At 43.0% G+C, this 23791-nt stretch overlaps 1 protein-coding gene across 11 annotated transcripts in view; it reads left to right on the forward strand.

Annotated features, from left to right (window-relative positions):
- AKAP13 (A-kinase anchoring protein 13) overlaps positions 1 to 23791 on the forward strand; it is a 1375395-nt gene that overhangs the window by 1337812 nt on the left and 13792 nt on the right. For all 11 annotated transcript variants that reach the window (XM_086958098.1, XM_086958099.1, XM_086958104.1 and 8 more), the window contains one exon: positions 2057 to 2339. In XM_086958098.1, coding sequence (XP_086814224.1) covers positions 2057 to 2339 — 283 coding nt within the window. The remainder of the gene's footprint in view (positions 1 to 2056; positions 2340 to 23791) is intronic.

A 23791-nucleotide genomic window follows, 5' to 3' on the forward strand; every position in this document is an offset into this window, starting at 1 on the left:
GGCTGATAGCCAGAAACCGGTCCTAGGATGCTTGATTCCGGTCCAGGGAACACATGGTTTGGCAGTTCTGGCTGCACTGTTCCCATGAGGCACAGGGTCAAGACTGATTTGCATATGGCCATGTCTGAACTGGGGTGGTGTGGTGAGCAAAATATTGATGGATTAAACCCAGATCTGTGACTGGGGGTGAATGTTTTGCCAATGTGCAACATTCCGTCCATCATCTTGTGTGTTTTGCTGTCACAGTGTACACATACCACTTTATTGTTTTTTATCAGACATTGGCATTTTTCGTTTTAAAAGTCCGTACGATTCTACGTTTCCTCCTGCTTTTTAGCACATTATGTATTGCATAGTGGGTGGTATTTTTTCTTATCCTTAAGCATTGCCACTACATGGCTCCAGGAATCTAAAACTCAGAGTGGTCTCGTAGGAGGTAAACGTAAGCAAAAATGCATCTCTTTTGTAATGAGAAGCTTAGTCAGCCCCCACCATGAGCCTGATCACAAATGCCAGCAACAGGCGCCACTTGACAGCCTGTGAGACTGAAAGCTTCAGACAACTTGCTTGCACTGAGGTTGGGAGTTTTTAATGATTTAAAGCAGAGGAACGTGTGGAGTGGCAGATATTCAGACCATGAAGTAAGACGTGCATGTTGCAAATTTTACTGTGGGAGGAATTCAAATCTCTTGGGTTAAAGAAGAAAATTGTATTTGGGAATGATTGAATAATGCCCCCATGCGCTGTACTGCATGTTAAATGTAATATATTGAACAGTAGATTAACCTTGCTCCCTCTCTGTTCAAGAAAGGGAGATCTGCTTAGAAGCTTTGTACGCTTGTGCATGAGTGTGGCTACACGCTGTAGTGTTATTTCTGTGTTTTAAATTTGCCATGCATGTTTATACACTTTTCAAATAAAAAGCTATTTTTCAAAAGAAGGCTTACCAGAAAGCTGACAAAACTACAAGGCTGAATTGGAAATGGGCTATACGATGTACCAGGACGAGTAACACAACTTGAAACACCCGAGAGGTCCAGATCTCCCCTCACTATTTCCCTCTGTTGAAAATCCTTACGTCTTAACTAACGGTGGAAAATGGATTTGTCTCTTTTCTAACTTGCTTTGTCCTGAGTCAGGTTATACTTTCTTGGCTCTGGTCTGTTTTCCAATTTTCAATATAATCTGGACCGATGCATCTACTACTTAAGTTCTCACCCAACAGCCCTCTGAGCTTTAGTGGCTCGATGCACTAGTTGCCCATGGCCTTTTTCTTTACCTTAGACTTGTATTTTAGTTTTGCTAAACCATTGACATTGCTAAGTACTTTCCCGGAGACCTTCGCGCTCGCTTTGTTTCCTCACAGTAACAGATACATTTCACCAAGTGGCTGTGGTGGTGGAAGTGATATCATACACCCTTTGTCTCATAGTGACATCTCCGCTCTCGTGTTTGCTGCTACGGGACAAGAGTTATTAGTACTTGTAACCTTTTGTTCTCCTCACTGCTACAACAACCCTTGAATCCAGGGTAGAAAGAGCAGTGCCAAATTTTCAAAGGGTAAGACCGGTTAGCAACGGCTACTGTTAATTAATGGCATTATATTTTGAATGGTCAAATAGTATTTTTCAAGCAAAATTAAAGGCTATATATATGGAGCATTACGTGTGTAATATCCCACTGTTCCACAATCACGAGCCAGTCTGAGCTTCCTGGCTTACGCAAAACTTCTCGTCATATCTAATGGCTCACCAATTCTTCTGTGACACTCTGAATATATTATATGGTTATCTTTTGCATGCATGCTAAATATGTAGCGTATTTTGCTACCCTTAATAAATGTGACTTTTAAACTTTATTTAGAAATTTTTGTGTAGATATATCACTTCAGTATATTCCATGCAGTGTATTCCCAATCTTCTACACAATGCTAATGAGAAACATTTGAGACTAATGACTGCAGTTCTTCTAATATGGTTTTAATTATTTTTCAGTAGTCAGAACTGTAGAGGCAAATATGCACTACCTATCTTAATACTGTGTTTTTGACTTTCAGGATTCACTGCAACATGATGAAATTACACGGACATCCTCTATGACTGCTGACTGTTTAAAACAGCCCAGTTCTTCTTCACCTAAACAAGACCATCTGGAACCTACATCACCAAAAAAGGACAGTCTCTTTAGGACAGATAGTAAACAAAAAGGAAAAGGTCCTTTCCACTTACTATCTACGACGAACCAGACTAACAAGCCGACAGATAGACTCTTCAGTTTGTCAAAGCCAAAGGAAAAGAAAGAAAAGAAGAAGAAGAATAAGGGACGTTCTGAACCTGCTGGTGAGCCCAATTCCAATACTAAATGTGTATTTTAACATTGCATATGAGATATCCTTAATATATTATCTATACTTGACTCTAAGCATCCTTATTCCATAGGACTCTTCTAAAATGGCTGCACAAAGGGTGATGGGCTGAGCTGAGTTAAGCATAGAAAATTGCAACCTACCCTTAAGATTTATAGTTAAATCACAAGACCGTAAACCGGCAAACAAAAGCAGAAACGTGAAAGTTTAATAGACAACTGTGCGTAAAGATAAGCAACTACTCATTGGCTTCTTTAAACCACCTCCTCTGTCTTTTTCTGACTTGTGTGAACTAAATCCGAAGTATGTAAACACTTTCGGGCAGAAGACCATAATAGATCTAATCTGAAACCTTGACGCTTTGTTTATAGTGGTCCGAAATACATAGACCCGAAGTCAAAACTAAAACATTGAATAACATAACACTGAAAGCTAAATCATTGAGTTCCTGCCATTCAGACCATTTTATAGCTATAACTGTTGTCATGAGTAAAAAACAAAAGTAGTGTTTCTATTGTTGAATTATGGCTGAAGAGGAAGTGTGAACATGATTTGCACTAAAAATATCTGTACAATGAACAGTGGTTCCAGATAACTTCAGCTGTGCCCCCAAAAATTGACATATTTTGAGAATTTAACAAAAAATGTTTAATGACTTAAAAAAAAAAGATTAATAATGCAGGTCGAATAAGGCAGAATTTCCTCTATTATCTAGTGCTGTACAGATTGTGTACGCAAAGGTATTGTTCTAACTACCTTATGGCTGACAGTGCCCTTAACTTGATAAATAACTTAGGTTACTCTTTTTTATAATCACAGGTCTGATATAACTATGGGGAACACAACGTTTAAGAGAACAGGGACCCACGTGTGCATATTGGGACATTAACAATTGCCTGTGTAGTACGTAAAGGTTTGATGACTACCGATATACGTGAGGTCAAAAGTAAGCTGTTCGGCATAGAATGGCCAGGTCATTTATATTGTGTAGTATTGAATGGGGGGGCTTGACTTGATCCGCATTTAACCCCTCAAGCTCCGCGTTGAATAGATTGATGAGAACGGCAGATTGTAAGAAATCACTACAGGATATCCCCTGTTGTTGCAGACACGCTTATTTAATTACTACCCTATTTGTTCACATGATCAGCATTGTAGGTCGTGGACAAATATTGCCTAGCATTTGAAGATCATATTGCTGCAATATTAGAGGGCCCATTACTATCACCGGATGCCCCATTGGCAGGTGTAACCACAGCCCGAGAAGATTTTGGAAAAATTGTCTAATATCAAGAAGCGCCAAATACGCATAGCCCTTCATGGCACGTTAATGACGGAATACCTGCGAGCAGGTGCAGCACCAGCTGGTCTCTTGGTCCGCATCGAACCCAAAATCTTCCTAGAAGGTAAAAGATTCAGAGTGGACTGGAGCTACTATGCGAATAAATGCACCAGGGATTGGTTAATCCTTATAATAAATACCGCCAAGAGACTCAGTGAGGAGCTCTTCAAAGAAATATTAGAGATTGAGGAGACCATTAAGGCTGACAGTGACGCCAAGGAACATCAAGCTAGGATACAGAGTGACCTGGGTGAGTACAAAATGTATATGGTTAACCAAAAAATAAAGGGACTCAAACGCAATGTAGAGAGATATAGCCACGAGTGGGCTTTCCAATACACTGAAGACAAACACTATCAACCGGCTGCGGAACAGACATACCAGGCAACGGGCCAAAGAGGCGGACGACGCCAAGGCAGAAGGGGTCCTAACAACTGGACCTTTTAAAATACAAGTAGCGAGAGGACGATCTCAATGACCAACTCTCCAGTTCTAATCAGAGTTGGGTCAGGTTCAATCCCGAAGAAAGATCAGAGAGGATTTGGGGGCTCCTTTCCGCTCGTTTGTAGGTCAGCAACACACTCCCAGTGTCCCTTGCAGACATTTGGTATCGTAGCGCTGCATTGCTTTGAAAATTGCCATATCATTTTGCCTGCTGTCTGCTTGATCGCCGCTTTGCTTCATTTGCGCTTTGTTTATTTCATACTGCTGTTTTAGACTTTGTTAGCGCGTTTGCCTCTAGCGCTCCGCTGTGCTCCCCCCTCCGCCTCCATTTTGTTTGTTATTGTCGTCCTCGTGTGCCCGCCCCGCCTCCCAGCTGAGCCGCCCTCGCCCCTCCCCCTCCACTATCCATATATGACAGTTGTTCCCGCGCGCAGCGTTCACGCGCAGCGACCGCGCCCAATCCGCGCCGAAGGTGCGCCAAAATGAAGCCCGTCTACGCCTGGACCGCGCCCAGCGCCATACCCCCTGGCCCTTGCTTTGCCCAGCCCTCCCGCATTACCTACGATGCTACCACCCTCCTAGCCCTCAACCCCGGCCGCTCCACCAACTGCGTCCAAGCCGCTCCTGGACACACCCATGGACCTTTCTCATGCTACTCCTGCAAATTCATCGGTACCGTCACCAACTCCGCTACGCTCACCTCAGATTCCCGACCCTAACCGCCTACAGTGCATCCTTCTCAACACCCGATCGGTCCACAGGCACGCCATTGACCTATGGAATCTACTAGACACAATCTCTCCAGACGTCGCCTTCCTAACAGAAACATGGATGAACGCTTCCTCCGCCCCAGACATCACCATTGCCATCTCTGAAGACTATAAGATCACACGCAAGGACCGTACCGGCCACACAGGAGGAAGAATCGCTATCGTCCATAAAAAATCAATCCACATCTCAACCAGCTCTGACGTCAATCTCGCCAACTCTGAACACCTTCACTTCCAGATCCACATCGACCCCAAGACCACACTCAGAGGCACCCTCCTATACAGACCACCAGGACCCCGCCCACAATTCAGTGAAGACATCACGGACTTCATCACTACACACGCGCTCCCCTCCAAAGATTACATCCTTCTGGGAGACCTCAGCTTTCACCTTGAAAAGAACAACGACCGCAACCCCACCACCCTCTTGGACAACCTCGCCAACCTCGGACTTAAACAACTGGTCACTTCCCCCACCCACATCGCAGGTCATACTCTCGACCCTATCTTCACCTCCAGCAATCACGTCTCCTTCAGCCACACTACGGCTCTCCTTTGGACTGACCACAGCTGCGGTCACTTTACCTACAACAAGCCTAAACCCATCAACCACCCCCAACCAACTCTGCAAAGAAACTGGAACAAAATCACCATCGACCAGATCTCCTCATCGCTCCTTCTAAACACCCCAGCCCACTCTTCAAACCCAGACCAAGCCGCCACCAACTTCACCCTATGGTTATCCAACAGCGCCGACATCCTAGCACCACTGAAAAAACGTCAAAGCAAACCTGGCAGCAAGAAGGCCTCATGGTTCAACGATGACCTTAAGAAGTCCAAGAAACTCTGCCGCTCCCTTGAAAAGGCCTGGAAAAAAGACCCAACCACTAGCACCAAGGACGCCTTCAAAAACGCCACCCGCATACACCACCAACTAATCCGAAAGGCCAAGAAAACAGCATTCAAGGATCGACTAGATAACAACGCCCACAACAGCAAGGAACTTTTCAACATCATCAAGGAATTTACCAATCCCTCGGCCAACTCCAACGACATCACCCCCTCTCAAGCCCTCTGCGACTCCCTAGCTTCATTCTTCCACAACAAAATTGCAGACATCCACAACAGCTTCGACAACCAACCCGGAGACCAACCAACCCAACCATATTCTGAACATTCACCCCCCTTGAACACCCTTAACGACTGGAACCCAATCTCCACTGAGGACACCATCCGCCTGATGAACTCCATCCACTCAGGATCCCCCACAGACCCATGTCCTCACCACATCTTCAACAAAGCAGACTCCGTCATAGCACCGCACCTCCGAGACGTCATCAACTGCTCCTTCAACTCCGCCACCTTCCCGGAAAGCTGGAAACACGCTGAACTCAGCGCCCTTCTGAAAAAACCCACAGCGGATACCACCGAACTCAAAAATTACCGCCCCATCTCGCTCCTTCCATTCCCGGCCAAAGTCATCGAGAAAGCTGTCAACAACCAGCTCGCCGCTTTCCTCGAAGCCAACAAATCCCTCGACTCCTCACAGTCTGGCTTCCGAGCAAAACACAGCACTGAGACCGCCCTCATCGCAGCAATAGACGACATTCGAACTCTACTGGACAATGGAGACACAGTCGCCCTCATCCTCCTCGACCTCTCTGCAGCCTTCGACACAGTCTGCCACAGCACCCTTTTACAACGCCTCAGAAACATCGGAATACAAGGAAAAGCACTTGAATGGATCACCTCGTTCCTCACCGGAAGAACCCAGAGAGTCCGCCTTCCACCATTCAAGTCCGAGGCCACTGAAGTCATCTGTGGCGTACCACAAGGATCCTCACTCAGCCCCACCCTCTTCAACGTATACATGAGCCCCCTCGCGGCCATCGCCCGCCAACACAACCTCAACATCATCTCCTACGCGGATGACACTCAACTGATCCTTTCACTCACCAATGACCCTAGCACCGCCAAAACTAACCTACACGAAGGAATGAAAGAAGTTGCCGAATGGATGAAACACAGCCGTCTGAAACTGAACTCAGATAAAACAGAAGTCCTCATCTTAGGTACATCCCCCTCGGCATGGGACGACTCTTGGTGGCCGGAAGCCCTTGGAAAAGCACCCATCCCGACAGACCACGCACGGAACCTAGGCGTTCTCCTGGATTCTTCACTTTCAATGAACAGACAAGTCAGCGCCGTCTCCTCATCCTGCTTCAACATTCTTCGCATGCTCAAAAAAACATTTCGCTGGATCCCCACCGAAACCAGGAAAACAGTCACCCACGCTCTGGTCACGAGCCGACTGGACTACGGAAACACCCTCTACGCAGGTACTACCGCTAAACTCCAGAAAAAACTCCAACGAATCCAAAACGCCTCAGCCAGGATCATATTAGACATCCCGCGTAACGAACACATCTCTGGTCACCTGAAAAGCCTCCACTGGCTACCCGTCAATAAGAGGATCACTTTCCGACTCCTAACCCACGCACACAAAGCACTCTACGAAATCGGACCAGAATGCCTCAACTCACGACTGTCCTTCTACACCCCCTCCCGCCAACTACGATCTTCCAGCCAAGCCCTCGCCACTGTACCTCGCATCAACAAGACCACCATGGGAGGTAGATCCTTCTCATACCTGGCAGCTAAAACATGGAACTCACTTCCCACTTACCTTCGCCTTACCCAGAACCACCTAGCATTCAGAAAGCAACTTAAAACGTGGATATTTGACAAGTAATCCTCCTCCCCTCCCTAAGCGCCTTGAGACCCTCTGGGTATGTAGTGCGCTATATAAATTTTATGACTTGACTTGACTTGACAGACCAGAGAGGGGGTGGTCGAAGGGGCAGAGGCAGAGGAAGGGGCCGGGCACATCACAATACAAACCCAGCGTGGCAATCCTTCTCCCCCAGGATAACCTGCAGTCGGGACAGAACATCTCTGTAATTACAAACAACATAGTTGTAAATCTTTCAGATCACCAACTTACAGAAGAAGAACTTGGGGTGTTGATCAAGGGGCTGGGCTTTGTGAACTTAATGGGCTTATGCGTAAAAAAAACCTTTAAAAATTCTTTGAGGGGAAAGAGCAGGAAGCACCATCGATGTTCTCCACTAATCTCCATCGTCCCTCTCAATTTTGTACTACCAATAATATGGTAGGTCCTGAAGTTCAGGTCTTTGAATAGAAAGTCCTTGATGATATAAGGCACCTGGAACAGACCCATATGGAGAACAGAAAGACAAATGCCAACATGAACAAGAGGGATTGGCAGGCCATAAAAAGCCTCCAGAACAATGTGTCCATAACCATCAAACCCGCTGATAAGCGTGGAGCGGTGGTGGTTATGAACACAAAGGACTACGAGGCAGAAATGACTAAACTCCTGGGGGCCTGTAAAAAATCTATCATCCGTTAGTACGTGACCCAATGAGTGAACTAACGCTTATCACTACTATGGTGGCAGAAGCTAGGGAGAAGAAGTGATTGACTTACAAAGAGGCAGACTTCTTAATTAACAGAAAACCCCTGCTACCAGCGTTTTACGTGGTGCCCAAGATCCACAAACTTCAGCGCCCTCCACCGGGACGCCAGATCGTTTCGGGCATCCAATCACTGCTCATACCATTATCTCAACTCTCAGATTTTTTTCTGAGGGAATGTGTTATTCCACAACCCTCATATATCCAAGACACCACTGATGTTATAACCATCATAGACACATTGGATTTTGACCCCACCCAGCAATTCCTGGTTACCATTGACGTAGAGTCTTTATACACCAGCATCCCCCAGGAAGCCATGTTGTTGGCAGCGACGCGGGCCCTGGGAGAATGCAAATGGTTCTACGATGTTCCACAATCCTTTGTCCTACAATGTACAGAGATAGCCTTGACCAGAAACCTTTTTGCCTACTAGGATCAACTGTACCTACAGGTGTCGGGCACTTCGATGGGGGCAACTTTTGCCCCCAGTTTGGCCTGTATCTATGTGGGTTTATTTGAGGCTAATTATGTGTATCATTCTGTGAAACCCTTCCGGACCAATCTTGGTTTCTGGAAGAGGTTCATAGATGATATCCTCTGCATTTGGAATGGCTCAGAAGATGATCTGATCCAGTTCTTGAATTGGTTGAACAATCTGGATTCCAGTCTGAAATTCATGTGGACTTACAATAGAGACACATCGGTCTATCTGGATTTGAACATCTATATAGAAAACAACAAAATTCTGACAAATATCCATCAAAAACCTACATACAAGAATTCGTTACTCCACTACAGATCATATCATCCTCGCGCTTTGCGCGATAATTTACCATTAGGGCAATTTTTAAGGTATCTCAGAAATTGCACTCATGTTCAAGCATTTGCTCAACAATCGGATGAATTATTTACCAAACTGGAATAAAGGGCTTATTCCCCAAAGTAATCAGACAGGCAAGGAAAAGAGCTTTCAACACTCCAAGGTCAGTGCTGCTTGAAAGGAACAAGTGTGAGAAAGGGGACTGTATCCCTGTGGTAATAACCTTTGACCCACTGTCCACCAAAATACGGGGGATAATTAGGAAACACTGGCCCATATTGAACACAGCTACTAGGAAGAAGCCATCCCCAATGTTCGCCTTCAAGCGTTCCCTTAATCTCCGGGACAAGTTGGTCCATACTCGTCCTATCCAAAGACAAGAGAAACAGGAATACCCACTGGACATTATCCATGCGGGGGATGTTCAGTTTGTGAGTTAACTGAGCCTTCAAAATATGTGACCTTGTCTAATAGCAGAATTTGGCAGTTGAACAAACTGAGTAATTGCAACACTCTCAATGTTATCTATGGGGTAACATGCCCCTGTGAGCTTCATTACATAGGCCTCACAACACGCAAGGTGAAGGTGAGGATACAGGAACACCTCAGCACTTTAAAAGCCAAGAGGTTAACAACCAAATTGGTGCAACACTTTATTGAAAAAGAACATCACCACAAAAGCATTAAGTGGGTTGTATTGGAGAAAGTGGTTGGTGACAAATTTAACATGGAGCTGAGGCTGGCGCAAAAAGAAGCACATTGGATCTATCAGGAAGGAGTGGACCACCGGGGACTCAACGATGGTATTGAGTGGAATAAGGTTGGCACCTAAGCTTACCCACATATGGAACGACAGTGATGCTATAGGGACATCAGTGATAGAACAGCTAGGTGTATATCCTTGGTGTTACTGATGGAATCTGGATTTGTTACATTGGACCCCTGTAATTTTAATGGGGTGTTGGTGGCTATGCAAGAAAAGCATTGATATATGTTGCAGTAGGCATGATCACATTGGTGCGATACAGTGCATGAAGAAACAAGTATCAGCACCATACATATATTCAAATAGGTACATCAACATTGGCGGGCTATATAAGATACAACGGGTACCACTCTAGAAATGCCCTTTTGTTGAAAAACGTTTTTACACAAAGCATTTAAGAGAATGTAGCTTCATAGGAACAACATCTATGGCCAGCTAGTGAAAACTCCATATCAACGCTGTGATATTATCTAAAGTAATTATCACATTGTGGTGATATAGTGCATGAAGCCATGAACAACCAGCCATACATTTACATCTAAATAGAGACTAATACATTATCTCTAAGGGGGCACCAAGATGGCGCCCACGTTGCTATGCCAGGACCGGCGTAGAAACACCGGATGTTGCGTACCTACCGCCTCCGGCCAAACGAAGGGGCGTGACATGAAGGGCAGCGTCTTCGCTGCCTTTTTAACTGATACCAGCACAATACACGAGCGAGCGGTGTATGGAACACTCCGTATCCAAACTCACCCGGTAAGGAGTAGCGGGAGGGGGTTCTGCAGCTAGACACATTTTTGGAGTGGCATGCAGATGGTATACCAGAGGCACAGGTCCCGCTGTCAATATGTCAACAATCCTCGATACAAGCATGCAGACAGATACGAACTGTGGTACATTTATTAATAAAGGGTACAAATGTTAGGAAACCCCATGTAACCATGTGAACATGGTAGTTGTGATAAAATACCATTTATTGCTTCCCCGCATTTATGACAATACTGAGAACGGGGGTGTACCGAAGGGTGATGATGTTAGGATCAGTTAACATCTATTAGGATTACGGACTGATTTTAGAAACAAGAGTATTATCTCCACAGACTAACCAAAGGTAGAGGGTGATAAAGACCGCAACAAAGATCACTGAAAGAGGGTCACCGGTATGCCCAAGAAGGACACTATTGCGGTAATTATACAGTGGCTAATCGTGTGAACCATGGTGTGCGAAAGGGATTTACCATCGCTGGATGGTAAATCTAAGTACTAACTAATTATGTCTGTGTTTAAAAAAAAATGTGTTCTCAGATACTCATTGGCTGATGAAATTAAAGCAGAGAGGTGAGAACTGACCCTTGCCCTGAAGAAATTGCCAAAAACAATTTAAGGCAATGAAACATGTAGGCCCTCTATATAGCTAGAAGGCAACTGAGTGTCTTTTAAGTGAGCAAACCCACGGCATGGAATAAAGGACGACAGCTAGTGTTGGTTTAGCTTATTTTCAACATAATAAGGTGGTCCTATTAGCAGTAGGTTCCACTTTATTCTGGGTCAGGATGTTAACCAATAGGGAGACACGTCCTATTGCTTATTTTACCAGTCAACAATAACTCACTGACTGGGCTATTATCTGCTCACTACACCTGCGCACTTTATTTCCATATTTTCTGTCTACACACTTTTTTGTTTGGTATGGAAGTGCTAATGATGAGAATCAGAGCCCACTGGTGAGAACCTACCAGTGGACTCCCATGGGGTTACTTCCGTGAGGCACTCCATACCTATGTTCACCGTTTTTATTTTCTATGTTTGTTGATTTTTTCACAACAGTGTAGAATGATTAGTGCTGCACCACACACCAGGATGAGTACATGTGGGGAACACAACGTATAAGAGAACAGGGACCCACGGTGGCATATTGGGACATTAACAATTGCCTGTGTAGTACGTAAAGGTTTTATGACTACAGATATACGTGAGGTCAAAAGTAACCTGTTCGGCATAGAAGGGTCAGGTCATTTATATTGTGCTGATATAACTTCCGCCATCTGCCATGATGGTCTTTCTTTCACTTTTTTCAAGGTGTTCGACTCAAGTGGTTGTTGCGTTGTTAACCTTAACTATCACCTTTCTTTACATGATTACCTTTGAACCAGATGTGTCGACAAACATGAGGACCAGCAGGAGCAGAAGTGCTCTATCTGAGTGGCAAAAGAGAGTGGGACCGGGAAGAAGGAAAGCTACTCAAAATGTTACTGTCTTTACCTAACGATTCCATGATTCAAGCAGTCAGATTAGAGGTAGGACTGACGGCATGGGATGTAAAGTCACAAATGTCCTTGCTAAGATTCAGGAACCGTCGGTCACCTGGTGGGGAACAGAAGGTTTCATTTTGGTGCAGAGAGGAAATACAAGCAAGCAGTTTACGCTGGGCACGGGATGTAAGGAAAACCCTCCAGTTAGTAGCTGCGCACTTAAAATTAAACCTCGAACAAACTTCGCTGGATTTAGTCTTAACTAAGAAAATGCTTTGAGACCTAGGGCTCAAATATTCTAGATCACAAGATCTGGAGTACCTGAAGCTAAAAAAAATCAGTTAACTGGGTAAGGAATGAATGGGAAAAGGAGGTCCGGTTCCCATATTTGGATTTGCTGCCCAATAAATGGCTAAGATACGAAATCTTGAAGATTCGGGTGGGCATAAATCCATGGAAGATTTATAAGTAAAATGAAAGCGGCCCTGATCCAACCAGATGGTATTTGTAAATGTGGCCTAGGAGTAAGAAATGATATTTGACATATATTGCTTGACTGTACATGGATTTTAGCTGTTCGAAAAGTGTTTTTACGCCCAATATTTTTAAAGTACACGGTGAATACTCGTGCGGATGCTGTTGATCTCCTTACAGAAATGTCTTTCTTGGATATTACAATTGCGCTGGGGAAGTTTTTGAAAGCAACAAGAGAATCTGTATTGGAGTCAAGTAAGGAGGATGGGAGAGTTTAAGATTTTAAAAATACGGAATACCCCAATATTTTGTTTTTATGGTTTTAAATTTGTACAGAGTGTTTAAAATGAATTATGGTTTAATAATCTTATTGCTATGTGGATCCATTGTTCTATGTATGTTTTATAGACTACTGTCTAAATAAACTTTATCAATCAAATAGTGCTGCACTACACACCAGGATGAGTACATGTGGGGAACACAACGTACAAGAGAACAGGGAACCCACAGTGGCATATTGGGACATTAACAATTGCCTGTGTAGTACGTAAAGTTTTGATGACTACAGATATACGTGAAGTCAAAAGTAACCTGTTCGGCATAGAAGGGTCAGGTCATTTATATTGTGCTGATATAACTTCCGCCATCTGCCATGATGGTCTGTCACTTTTTTCAAGGCGTTCGACTCAAGTTGTTGTTGCGTTGTTAACCTTAACTATCACCTTTCTTTACATGATTACCTTTGAACCAGATGTGTCAACAAAAATGAAGACCAGCATAGGTGCCCTGTAAGATCCAGCTAATGAGATGCTGTTCCTCACAAAGTGGTGCCTAGTCAATAAAACTCGGGGAACCAACCACCATAATTGGTAATGATAGTAAAGGTGGAACCTGATGTAGGAGAGAGATTGGAGGGGATCCCTCTCTTTCGGAACTAGGGTCCTCACACCCCCAGCAAGCTAGGTGTCGTGGATCATCATCTGGACCTGCTCCTCGTTGGGTCGGCGCTGAAATACCCAACAGGCTCCCGTAGAGGGGCTCTTTATCGGAGATATTTTGTTTCTCGCTGTATGAAGAAGTGCAGGTGTGTGGCCTGTGGTGTGTAGCTAAAGTAAAGTGAACTAGTGATTTAAAATAGGTGGGATAGTCCAAATAACACTTTTATTCTGGCTGGCTATCCACCTCAATAAAAACAAAAAAGAGTGGCAGCTTTCCTGACGTCAAGGTTCAGTTACAGCTATGCTCATCTCTTGAGGTCAACATGTTTCTTGCCTCATGGTTATCTCAATCCGTGGCAATTCTTCAGGACCTAATCTGTGAACAGTGAATGTATCTACACTATGTGATGGGGCTATTTGCTACCTACCACATGTTTGCACTACGGTACAAATCCTCAGTAGTTTGGTTCAGTAACCTCCTACATCAGGTTCCACATTTACTAAAGAGAGGGATATATGAAAATGGAAAAGCCTCTGTAAAACCGGTATTATGGCCGCACAGTATTCCTTATTTGCTTTCTAAAACACCTTATTTGCTCTCCTATCCCCACTGGAGTGAGATCAAATGAAATGACAATCTAGGCACATAAAAATAGATAAAAGTGTGGGTGATGGAAGGCATATCTCTAATGCTCCAGTAAAACCATACAACAATAATTAGAGGACTGTTCTTCCCCCAGGCGGGGTGATAGTTTTGAGGGGGTTGTCGCTTAAGTCTATGGGGTGTTCTCATACATATGTAGCTTGTGAGCGTGACATGCTGCATTCATGGTGATACGAAAATGGTAGTGGTATAGCTCACCTCCCTGAATTGGGAATGTCACCTCAGTCGGTGTGTGGAGGTTCTAGTAGACACCTGTAAACATGGTACATGGCAAAACAAAAGGTAAGGAAGGTATAGAAGTCACAAGACATTAGAACGTGGTACGTGGTATGCTCGCCATTACCTCTGCCCGCAGGGTGAGTGAGCTTCAGGCTCTATCCTCCAAGCCTCCTTTTCTTGCTGTTCATCCGGCCAAAGTGGTCCTTAACACCAGGTCCTCCTTTTAGCCCAAAATGGTTACCTCTTTCCTTATAGGTCAGACCCTCACATTGCACACCTTCCCGCCTCCACATCCTTCCATAGAGGAGGAGAGACTCAACCGTCTGGACACAAATCGTGCGCTGTCCTTCTACCTTGACTGGTCTAAAGATTTCAAAGTTGACAATCAACTCTTTGTGGGCGGCAAGTACCATCTCTCGATGGGTTGTCCTATGCATTAAAATATGCTATTCTTTGGCGAAAAAGGAATCTCCAGTAGAAGAGAGACAGCTTTTTTGGCTATTCTGCTCTCCATGACTTCCTGGTGTGAACTTAGGGGCTCATTACGATGGCGGAGGGACCGCCAGCCGAGCGGTGGAGGGCCCTCCGCCACCTGACAGCAGTTTTCCCCACCAGATTATGATGGCGGGGTAATCCTCGGGGAAGTGTGGTGGACGCAAAGACCGTCCACCACGGTTCCTCAAGGCAGTCCTTTTCCGCCCACCTTGCGGAACCTAAACATAGGGCAGCATTGCAGCGGGATTACGATATCTCTTTTTGCCTGTCTTTTCACAGCGGTCATCCCACAGCGAAAAGACAGGCAGAAACGGATTTGGGGGCCTGGAAGGTGGGGTGAACTTCCTTTCACTTCACCAAGTGGCAGGCACCGTGTGGTCTTGCCATGTAGTGCAGTGAATTGCGAAACATGCGATTTTAACATCGCAGCAATATTGAAACGAAGAATGCGACCACCATGGTGGCGGTCACATCCTAATATGTGTTTAGCGGGACCGCCACAGGCATGGCGGACGGTCCCGGTTCACAACAGGGAGTCCGTCCGCCATCCTAATGAGCTGCTTAGTTAGCAGACACGCCACTGGGGTTGGCATTGCTGGGGTATCTATTCTAAAGGTAAGGAATCTTTAACTACAGTCTCTTTCAGATGAACAAGTTACTTACCTTCGGTAATGATGGATCTGTAAGAGACATATGTAGTTATAGATTCCTTACCACCCCACCCATCCTCCCCGTTCTGCGAACTGACTTCTAGGAATAGGGACTCCCTTCTTGGGTCTTGGTTATGTGTACCAGTGGTCAGTGTCTTGCATGGCTCTGCACTTCTGGCATGGAAAGTCGTGTCAGAACTGACATCAGCACGCAGGGGCGGTGTCTTTATATGTACTTAATTTTAAACCTGTGCTGTACACAGCCTCTAATGGTGGACAGCAAGGGTTGAGTAAAGGGCCTGGTTTGTGGCTAGGCCATGTGCCATTCTCCTGCTATCAGCTAACGTCTGCAGTACGTGGCCTTAGCGTAGCTCTGAGGGTGGAGAGCAGAGCCTGGTCTTCCGCTCAGTGCACTGCTTTCATCCCAGTTCCACTGCACATATCCTTATCTTTCTGCCTTTAATGTGTCTATTTTTCACATAACTGTTTGTGAAACTTGCGATTCATGTGACTTTTCTTTAAATAGCAGAAGGATCCACTACTTAAAATGGCCTCTGACGTGATTGCGATATTCTTTTGACTTATGAGTCATGCGCTTTTTTCTATAATTTTTCCTGATAGGGTACACATATCTTCAAGGCCTCTTGGTTCCCACCTCTCTTGCCCCTCATTCCCCTACAGTGAGCGTAAGTCCCTATAGTTGAGCAAAATTTTCCATTGCACAAAACTCATGAGTCAGGTCAAACTCACAAGCTTGAAGATGAAGACTTCCAAAACCCTTCTCCAGTTAATCACGGAACTCAAAAATGTAAAATAAATGTGCTTCACGGGAGTCGTAAGTTATAACTCCTTATTTAAAATGGCAGAGATATCACGCTGCTGTGCAGCTTATTTACATTCTGAACCAATTTACACCCAACCAAAAAAAACACACTCTCCAACTAACTTTCTGCTTTCATATCAAGTTTGGTGTAATGCAATTCAGCAGTTTGGGCTGTGGGCACAAGCATAATTTCCTATAGAAGCTGAACTGGGAAACCATTCTGGTTTTTAACGATCCCCCGCCCCCTTTTAGCTTTGTCCAAAGAACGGATCTTCAAAATAATTGGCATGCTGAACCTTAGCAAATTAAGCTAATGGATTTACAGATTTAATGCAAAATCCATCCCCAGGGTCAAACGTTAAAGAAAATAAAAATAAAAATCCTTTTCAATGAATGTTGCTACTGAACCATAACTAAACACTGGCTACAGTGTTGCTGTCAATGATGTCTTTTCAGATACCATCGGTGATGCCATCAACGCTGTCCAAGGACATGTCATATGAGTGATATAATATGTGAGTTCATAAGCAGTACATGGTGAGGGCATGAGTTATAGTTACTTAAGTTAACTATACTTGATGCATCTCATTTTGTTTTTAGGTGAAAATGTTATGTGTCAGCTAACAATTGTACCTAACTAATGTCACTTTATCCTTTGTTTTAGTTTGATTTCTAGTGAGTTTTTTTTTTACGTAAAGTGATAATTTATCAGTAAACCCAACTATGGCTGTACCTAGTTACTGCGGTTGGCCATGCTCCTCCCCCTTTCTCCCCACCCTCAAGGCCAGGGGATTAGGGTACACCTAGCCTACGGCCTGGTACTTTTTTTATTTCATTTTATTCCACATAGTGACACATTTCGGCAAAAAATGCTACTTTTTCATATTTGGGAAACGTTTGACGAAGGCACTTTTATCCAAAACGTGTCACTGTTTGTATTAAAACGATTGTGCAAAGAAGCCTACCAGAGTACTGAGGTTTTTTGGTAATGGAAAAAGAGCTCTTGTGTAGATTTGTAAGTGGGCGCCAACACCCACTGTCAATCACCGGCGCCACAAGCTGGGGAACGGCGTTGCTAAAAAGGTGAACAAACTTGCACACCTTTTTTTTTCTTCTCCTCGCAGTGGCGGTTGCCACTATGGTGTAATAGTGAAGTCACAGTTTACTTAGGAAAATCATTTTTGTCACCATTAACTATGGCACCATTGGAAAAATCTTTACAAAAAAGTCATTCATTTCAGCTCCCTCCTGGAAAGCTGTATGGTGATCCAAAAAAGGTGATGGTGGCTAAAACATTGATTTAGCTTGTAAATTCCCGTAGGTAATTTTGGGAAGTGGTTACAGAAACAATGACTAAACAGAATTGTTCCAGATTTGGCAACAAATTAAATCTTTACTCTGAAAAAGTGCTTTTCATTATTTGGTGTAAATCTACACAGCTGTTTCCAAGAAATTTGTGTTATAAAGAGTTGCTCAGAGTGCTCATGAAGGGGTTAAAAAGATTGCAATAGCTGTTCATTTCTAGATCTGATCTTAAGAGGCGATCAATCCTAATTGGCTGCCGACTCATCCTGATGGACCTCTTGAGGCAGCCATTCAAGTTCTCTGGGACATCGTCCCAATTAAAATACATTGTAGTGATTGCCAGATTTGAAGGTCACAAAATGGAGCACATACACAGGGTGATAACAGACTTTAGTCACAGTATAAATCATGTGTTGCTGGTACCATGCCAATTTTAGGTTCTCTGATGTGTTCGAAGGGGAGTTTATCCTGTGAAAAATGCTGCCCTTCTGCTGGGATTTGATGAACTATCATTGAGAGAAAAATGTTTTCTCTCAATGTGTTCTGAAAGGTTATTCTTCCTATTTATCCTCTATCTTCTTCAACCATATGGGAATTTATTCTGGTTTTCAGAACCAAGCATGCACTTCCAACATCATCAGTAGCCTGTCAGTTGATTCCCCAGTGTTCTACTGCAACTTCCTACAGTTAAACCAATTTTAAAGTTAGATGTTGAAATAAGGTTAAAACTAATGTTCTTAAAAAAAATTCACAAGTTATAGTTTACTGATTTAACTATTACTTGCACCCCACGCATTACACATTATATGACATGTTAAATAACTTCATTATGACATCACTGATGACATCTCAAATGACCTCAAAGACGACATAACTGATGACATCACTGATTAAATCATCGAATGAATGTGTTTGACACATATTGTGTGGACTGGGAGTAATTAAACAAGTTAAAATGAGACCAATCCTTAAAGTTAAGGAATAGATAATGCCCCTTACTTTTGCTATTGTGCAATAAAGCTTTTATGTATGTAAACTCACCCACTTTTATCGGCTGTCATCCTCTTTTTACTTGTATTCACTCGCCTAAGAAACAAATTACCTCTGTAGATTTGAATGGTTGTACATAATTGTTAAAGTTTGACCACTAATGGAAAAAAACGTTTTGGTGCTTCATTATCCTTAGTTGGAACACTCACCAAAACAGTGGGCATTAAAACTTGGCTATGACTGATAGTCATCAGTCAAAAAGTCCACCAGGGGTTATGGTTATCAAACAAACAGAAAAAAGGATACCGTATCATAACTATTATATGACAAAATCGTCTGTAACCCCCGAAGTCCAGTAGATATGTATTAAATAAAAAAAGATTACAAACATTTTGAATCACAGGTAGCAAACCAATTACTGCTAGGGTGAGAAGGTTTGGGAAACATATATAAGCATCTGCAATCTGCTACTATACATGCATTACATCATCTGTTGTATACACACAATGAAATACCAAGGTGCCTGCACCTAGAAAGTACAGACTAAAAAGAGGCATGCTACATAAGGTTCAGCCTAGGTAGACCACTAGCTCTTCATCAGGATTCAACCCGCCTGGGTATGAAGTACCATAACCAATAATGAGTTTTGATTCATCTTCTGAGTTGCAGAACTCCGTTGCCCCTTTCTCCCCCGCACCGCTTTCTGTCTAATACACAGTATTGAAGAAGGCACACTTTTTTATATTGTTCTAATTTGAAGTGTCGGTCAATGGGGTACTGCTACTCGTCATTGACAATAGTGCATACATTTTCCAGCATCCTCTTCTTAGCCTTGTGTATCGTGCTCGTAGTGTAAAGCTTATTACATGGGCAGCACAGGGCATGAAATACCTATATTTTTTCTAAGCTCAATTTCTCAAAAATGACTGAAAGAAAATTGAGACCAAATCACAAAAATACACTTTCCGTATCAAGATTTCGCTTTTGGACTGTAGTTGTATCTCAAATCTCTATGGGAAATTGCATTGGGAAAACATGTTTTGGGACCCCTCCCCTTTTTCTCAGCTCCCACTTTACGAATCACCCCAAAACTTTACAAACAGCAGATGAAGTGAGCGGCAAACTAGTTTTGAAAATTTCTGAAGATTCATCATACGGCAGCAAAGTTTTTAGCAAAAGAAAAAATGCTTTTCCTATGGTAAGTAGGTCCTAACTATAACTACCTACTGGCGACCACCAGTAGGATGGATATATATATATATATTCATATATATATAATAGTATTGTCCCTTGACCTCCGAAACAGCGAAAAGGATTACACAAACTCCACTTTAAGTGCGATAGGATTCTTTATTCTCTCCACATCGTAAATATATATATATATATATATATATATATATATACACACACACACATTCTTCCTCCTTGTTGCCCCTCGATTAAGGACGCCACTCCACAAGAGCTCATTCCAACAGGAATCTTTATTTAGGAAACCAGTATTTTCCCTTTCCGCATATAATTATCCCCGACACGTTTTGGAGTTCCTTCTCCCCCTTCTTGGGGGTTACTAACAAGCGGCAGGCTTTCCAAACACTTCCTTTTATATTATTACCAGCTCCTGTTAACCAGCTATTATTAAGTCTCTGATAGCATGTTGGGGGTTGTAGTGTTTCGGAAATTAATATTGCCCTCCAGTGGGTCCTGTCACAATTCAGTATAATTTATAATACTAAACAGCCCTCCAGTGGGCTACAGACAGTAAAAAAAAATGGATGGAAGTTTTAAAAGGAGCAATTGTATCATTCACAAGTGTGCAGTTTTACACTCGTATCGACCGTCTTGGTTTTCCAGGCGGTGCATACCTCTGTGGCAGCCTCCTATCCTCAGTCCGGTAAAATTCCTCACCACAACACCTTGGACGGTTCAGGAAGATGGCACAGACGAAGACAAGTGTATTTCTCCAGCCATAAATTTTATTCCATGTGTTTTTACATAATTTTTTCAAAGTGTAACATGCTAGAAACCAACGACCTATGCATTTCGGCAAAAGCCTCCAACTATATATATATAAACAGTTATACATATATATATACAATTCAATAGTTTTGGAGAAATTAAGGTTCACATATAATTGTATAACTGGATGTTTGGGTCCCGAGAGGCCCGAAAGGCTATTGCAGGCGTGCCAATTTAAAAATAGTGTTCTGATTGGCCCAGGGAACTTTATTTGGCCATCTCGCTACCACGAGAGTCACGCCTGCCCGAGTGAGTGCTCTGAATGGCTTTAACAAAGACAGGGAGGTCTCCTTTTAAATCCAATCAGGGACAAGGAGTAGTAGATAGGAGAAATATAAGTGAGTCCCTAGCTTGCCGTGAAATTGGGAGAAGAGGACATTCACTAAATGGAGAGGAAAGTTCTCATAGCTCTTAAGTACACACCATCACCACGTGTATTTTGAAATCACATGAGAAGATACACCGAGGTAAAAAGACAAATACAAAATGTATATAGAAAAATTGTACAATTTATTTAGGAAGTCATACAATCATAAAACTATTTTTTCTGTGTATCTTCTCATGTGATTTCAATATACATGTGGTGATGGTGTGTACTTAAGCGCTATGAGAACTTTCCTCCCCATTTAGTGTATGTCCTCTTCTCCCAATTTCACGGCAAGCTAGGGACTCACTTATATTTCTCCTGCTCTGAATGGCTGCCAGCAGCTTCAGAAAAATGTTGCTGGCAGCCATAACAGGACTCAGGGACTTAGCAACCTGTCCTGAAGTTAAAAATAAAAAGTAATATAAGGGGCAGGGTAAGGATACCTCTATCTCCTATGGCCAAAACCCTTCCCTGGGCCAAGAATAAAAATTGGCAATAATTGCTGTGAGCCCGTGGGATAACAGAAAATGGTGGACAGGCTGCAGTCTCTAAGTATAAGCCCCAGGGAGCCCAACCCCGGCGCTGTATGCTTCCCCTCCCGAGCCATTAAAGTGCCCGGGGTAAAAACTTTGCATATATGGGGAGTGGGTCACACGGCCCCCCTCCCACCCTCCTTGAGCAGGGCAAAGATTCTACATACTACGTTTTGTAAGCAGCATTGAGTTATTAGACAATTTTTTTTAACATACAATACTGTGTGCCCAAGGTACTAGCCTATGTGCATGTGCTTGTTTTGCTTCAGAAGATGAGCTTTCTGTAAAGTTTTCACCACAGTATGAAGGGTGCTGGTAGTAGGATCTTTAACACAGTTAGACCTTGGTTATTGTAAGTGAACTGTCACTCTTTTGCATAGAGCGTACCCTGTTCTTAGTAGATATTTTGTCATACTCTGTGGTGTATTTCTAATGAGAGTTTCACTGTCTGAAACCAAACTGGTACAGAGTAAATTCTCTCGGTGTCAAAAGTACCCACTTTGCTACTCATATCCACTTCTTTTCTCAGTGTAGGTTAAGTGATTGTTGGGGGTTTGATATAGATAAAGACTGTCTGTAGTAGGGCATTAGGTATGTAACAGGGTTTCAGTATGTGGAGCAACTTGGATCTCCCTGAACAGTTGCATACAGATTGAGCACCGAGTGCAGTAGAGGTTAACCCTACATCTTTGGTTCATAGTCAGCAGGAACTTGGCTTCCTATGGAGTATCTAATATGGGGTCAACCAAACAAGCTTGTGTTACCTATGTGGGTTGTATGACAGCAATAATAATGCTTCATAATATTCAGAACTATTTTGCACTTACTTTCATAGTTCTAATGCTACACCCATATTAAGAGCAATGTGTGCAATAAAAACATGTATTATGTCATCAATGATGTCAATTGATAAATCATCAGTGATGTCATAAATGATGCCATAGAACATGTGATGAGTGATGTACTATGTGAGATCATAAGCAGTGCATGACGGGGCGCAAGGTATAGTTAGCGCTGCTAAATATTGCTAGTGAATTTCTGTTATTTTATTAGTTTAAAACGTTAATGTTGTCACTGACATATTGACCTAACTATAGCATTACTTTAACCTTTGCTTTTTCAGTGAATATGTTTATAATATAATATCACAGTCTTGAATCATGATATAATAGCAAGTATAACAGGCAAAACCAATAGTTCATTGTGATTGTATTACAATCTGCGTAATATGGTAGGCAGAGTTGCAAATAAAACTCCTTTCATATTGTGTATTCTTCCAATAAAAGTGTTATTGACTGTTTGAAGAGACTATGTTTTATAAATGTTGTTTATATTTGTGGAAATATGCATTTCACTACTTTGGCACAAAATCAATGTTATTGTTCAAAGTTTCTCTTTAAATGCTTATTTTCATGTATGATCAGTGGTAGCATTATGTTCATCAGTTTAGAATGTTGAAAAGCATACCAGTAGCACAAGGTATTCCGAGGCCTCATAGTTACTTAATTGCATCAGAATTTTATTTCCTTTTCTTCAACTGATTGTCTAATAAAGGGGTATGCCACCATGTCTGATAGGGCAGCAGCCCAGCCATATTTAAAACATAATTACTGATTACGTAAATAAGCTCTGTTTAGAATGATTGTGTTTAAATGCATCTCAGGAAATTCTTGCTTTCATTTGTACTGCTGGACGTTCGTTGGACAACTCTTATATAGATATTTGGGTTTGTATGTAGGATTAATCTGAAATAGACACGTTTGTGATAGATTCATTACCTTAGAATATTCCCAGGCCTCAGACTGGATCCAGAAAGTTTTGCTTAGCAGTAACCTTGCACGTCAGTAGGTGGTGTCCTGCGGCTCCACCCATGCGTGCTGACATCAGTTCTTTATTTTTCCGCGCCAGCAAGCGCAGATCTGGATTGAGCACGTACCAAAGTCACTTTTTGACTGCTATTTTGAGACCTTTTTTCACCTGGTGCACGTAGGGGTGCCTGGCTTTAAGTCTTTTGGGGCCTGTCGCCGTAATATGTCGGTGGCTGACCCCCACGAT

This window comes from Lissotriton vulgaris, chromosome 2_1 (genome assembly GCF_964263255.1).
Source record: "Lissotriton vulgaris chromosome 2_1, aLisVul1.2, whole genome shotgun sequence".
Classification (NCBI taxonomy): Eukaryota; Metazoa; Chordata; class Amphibia; order Caudata; family Salamandridae; genus Lissotriton; species Lissotriton vulgaris.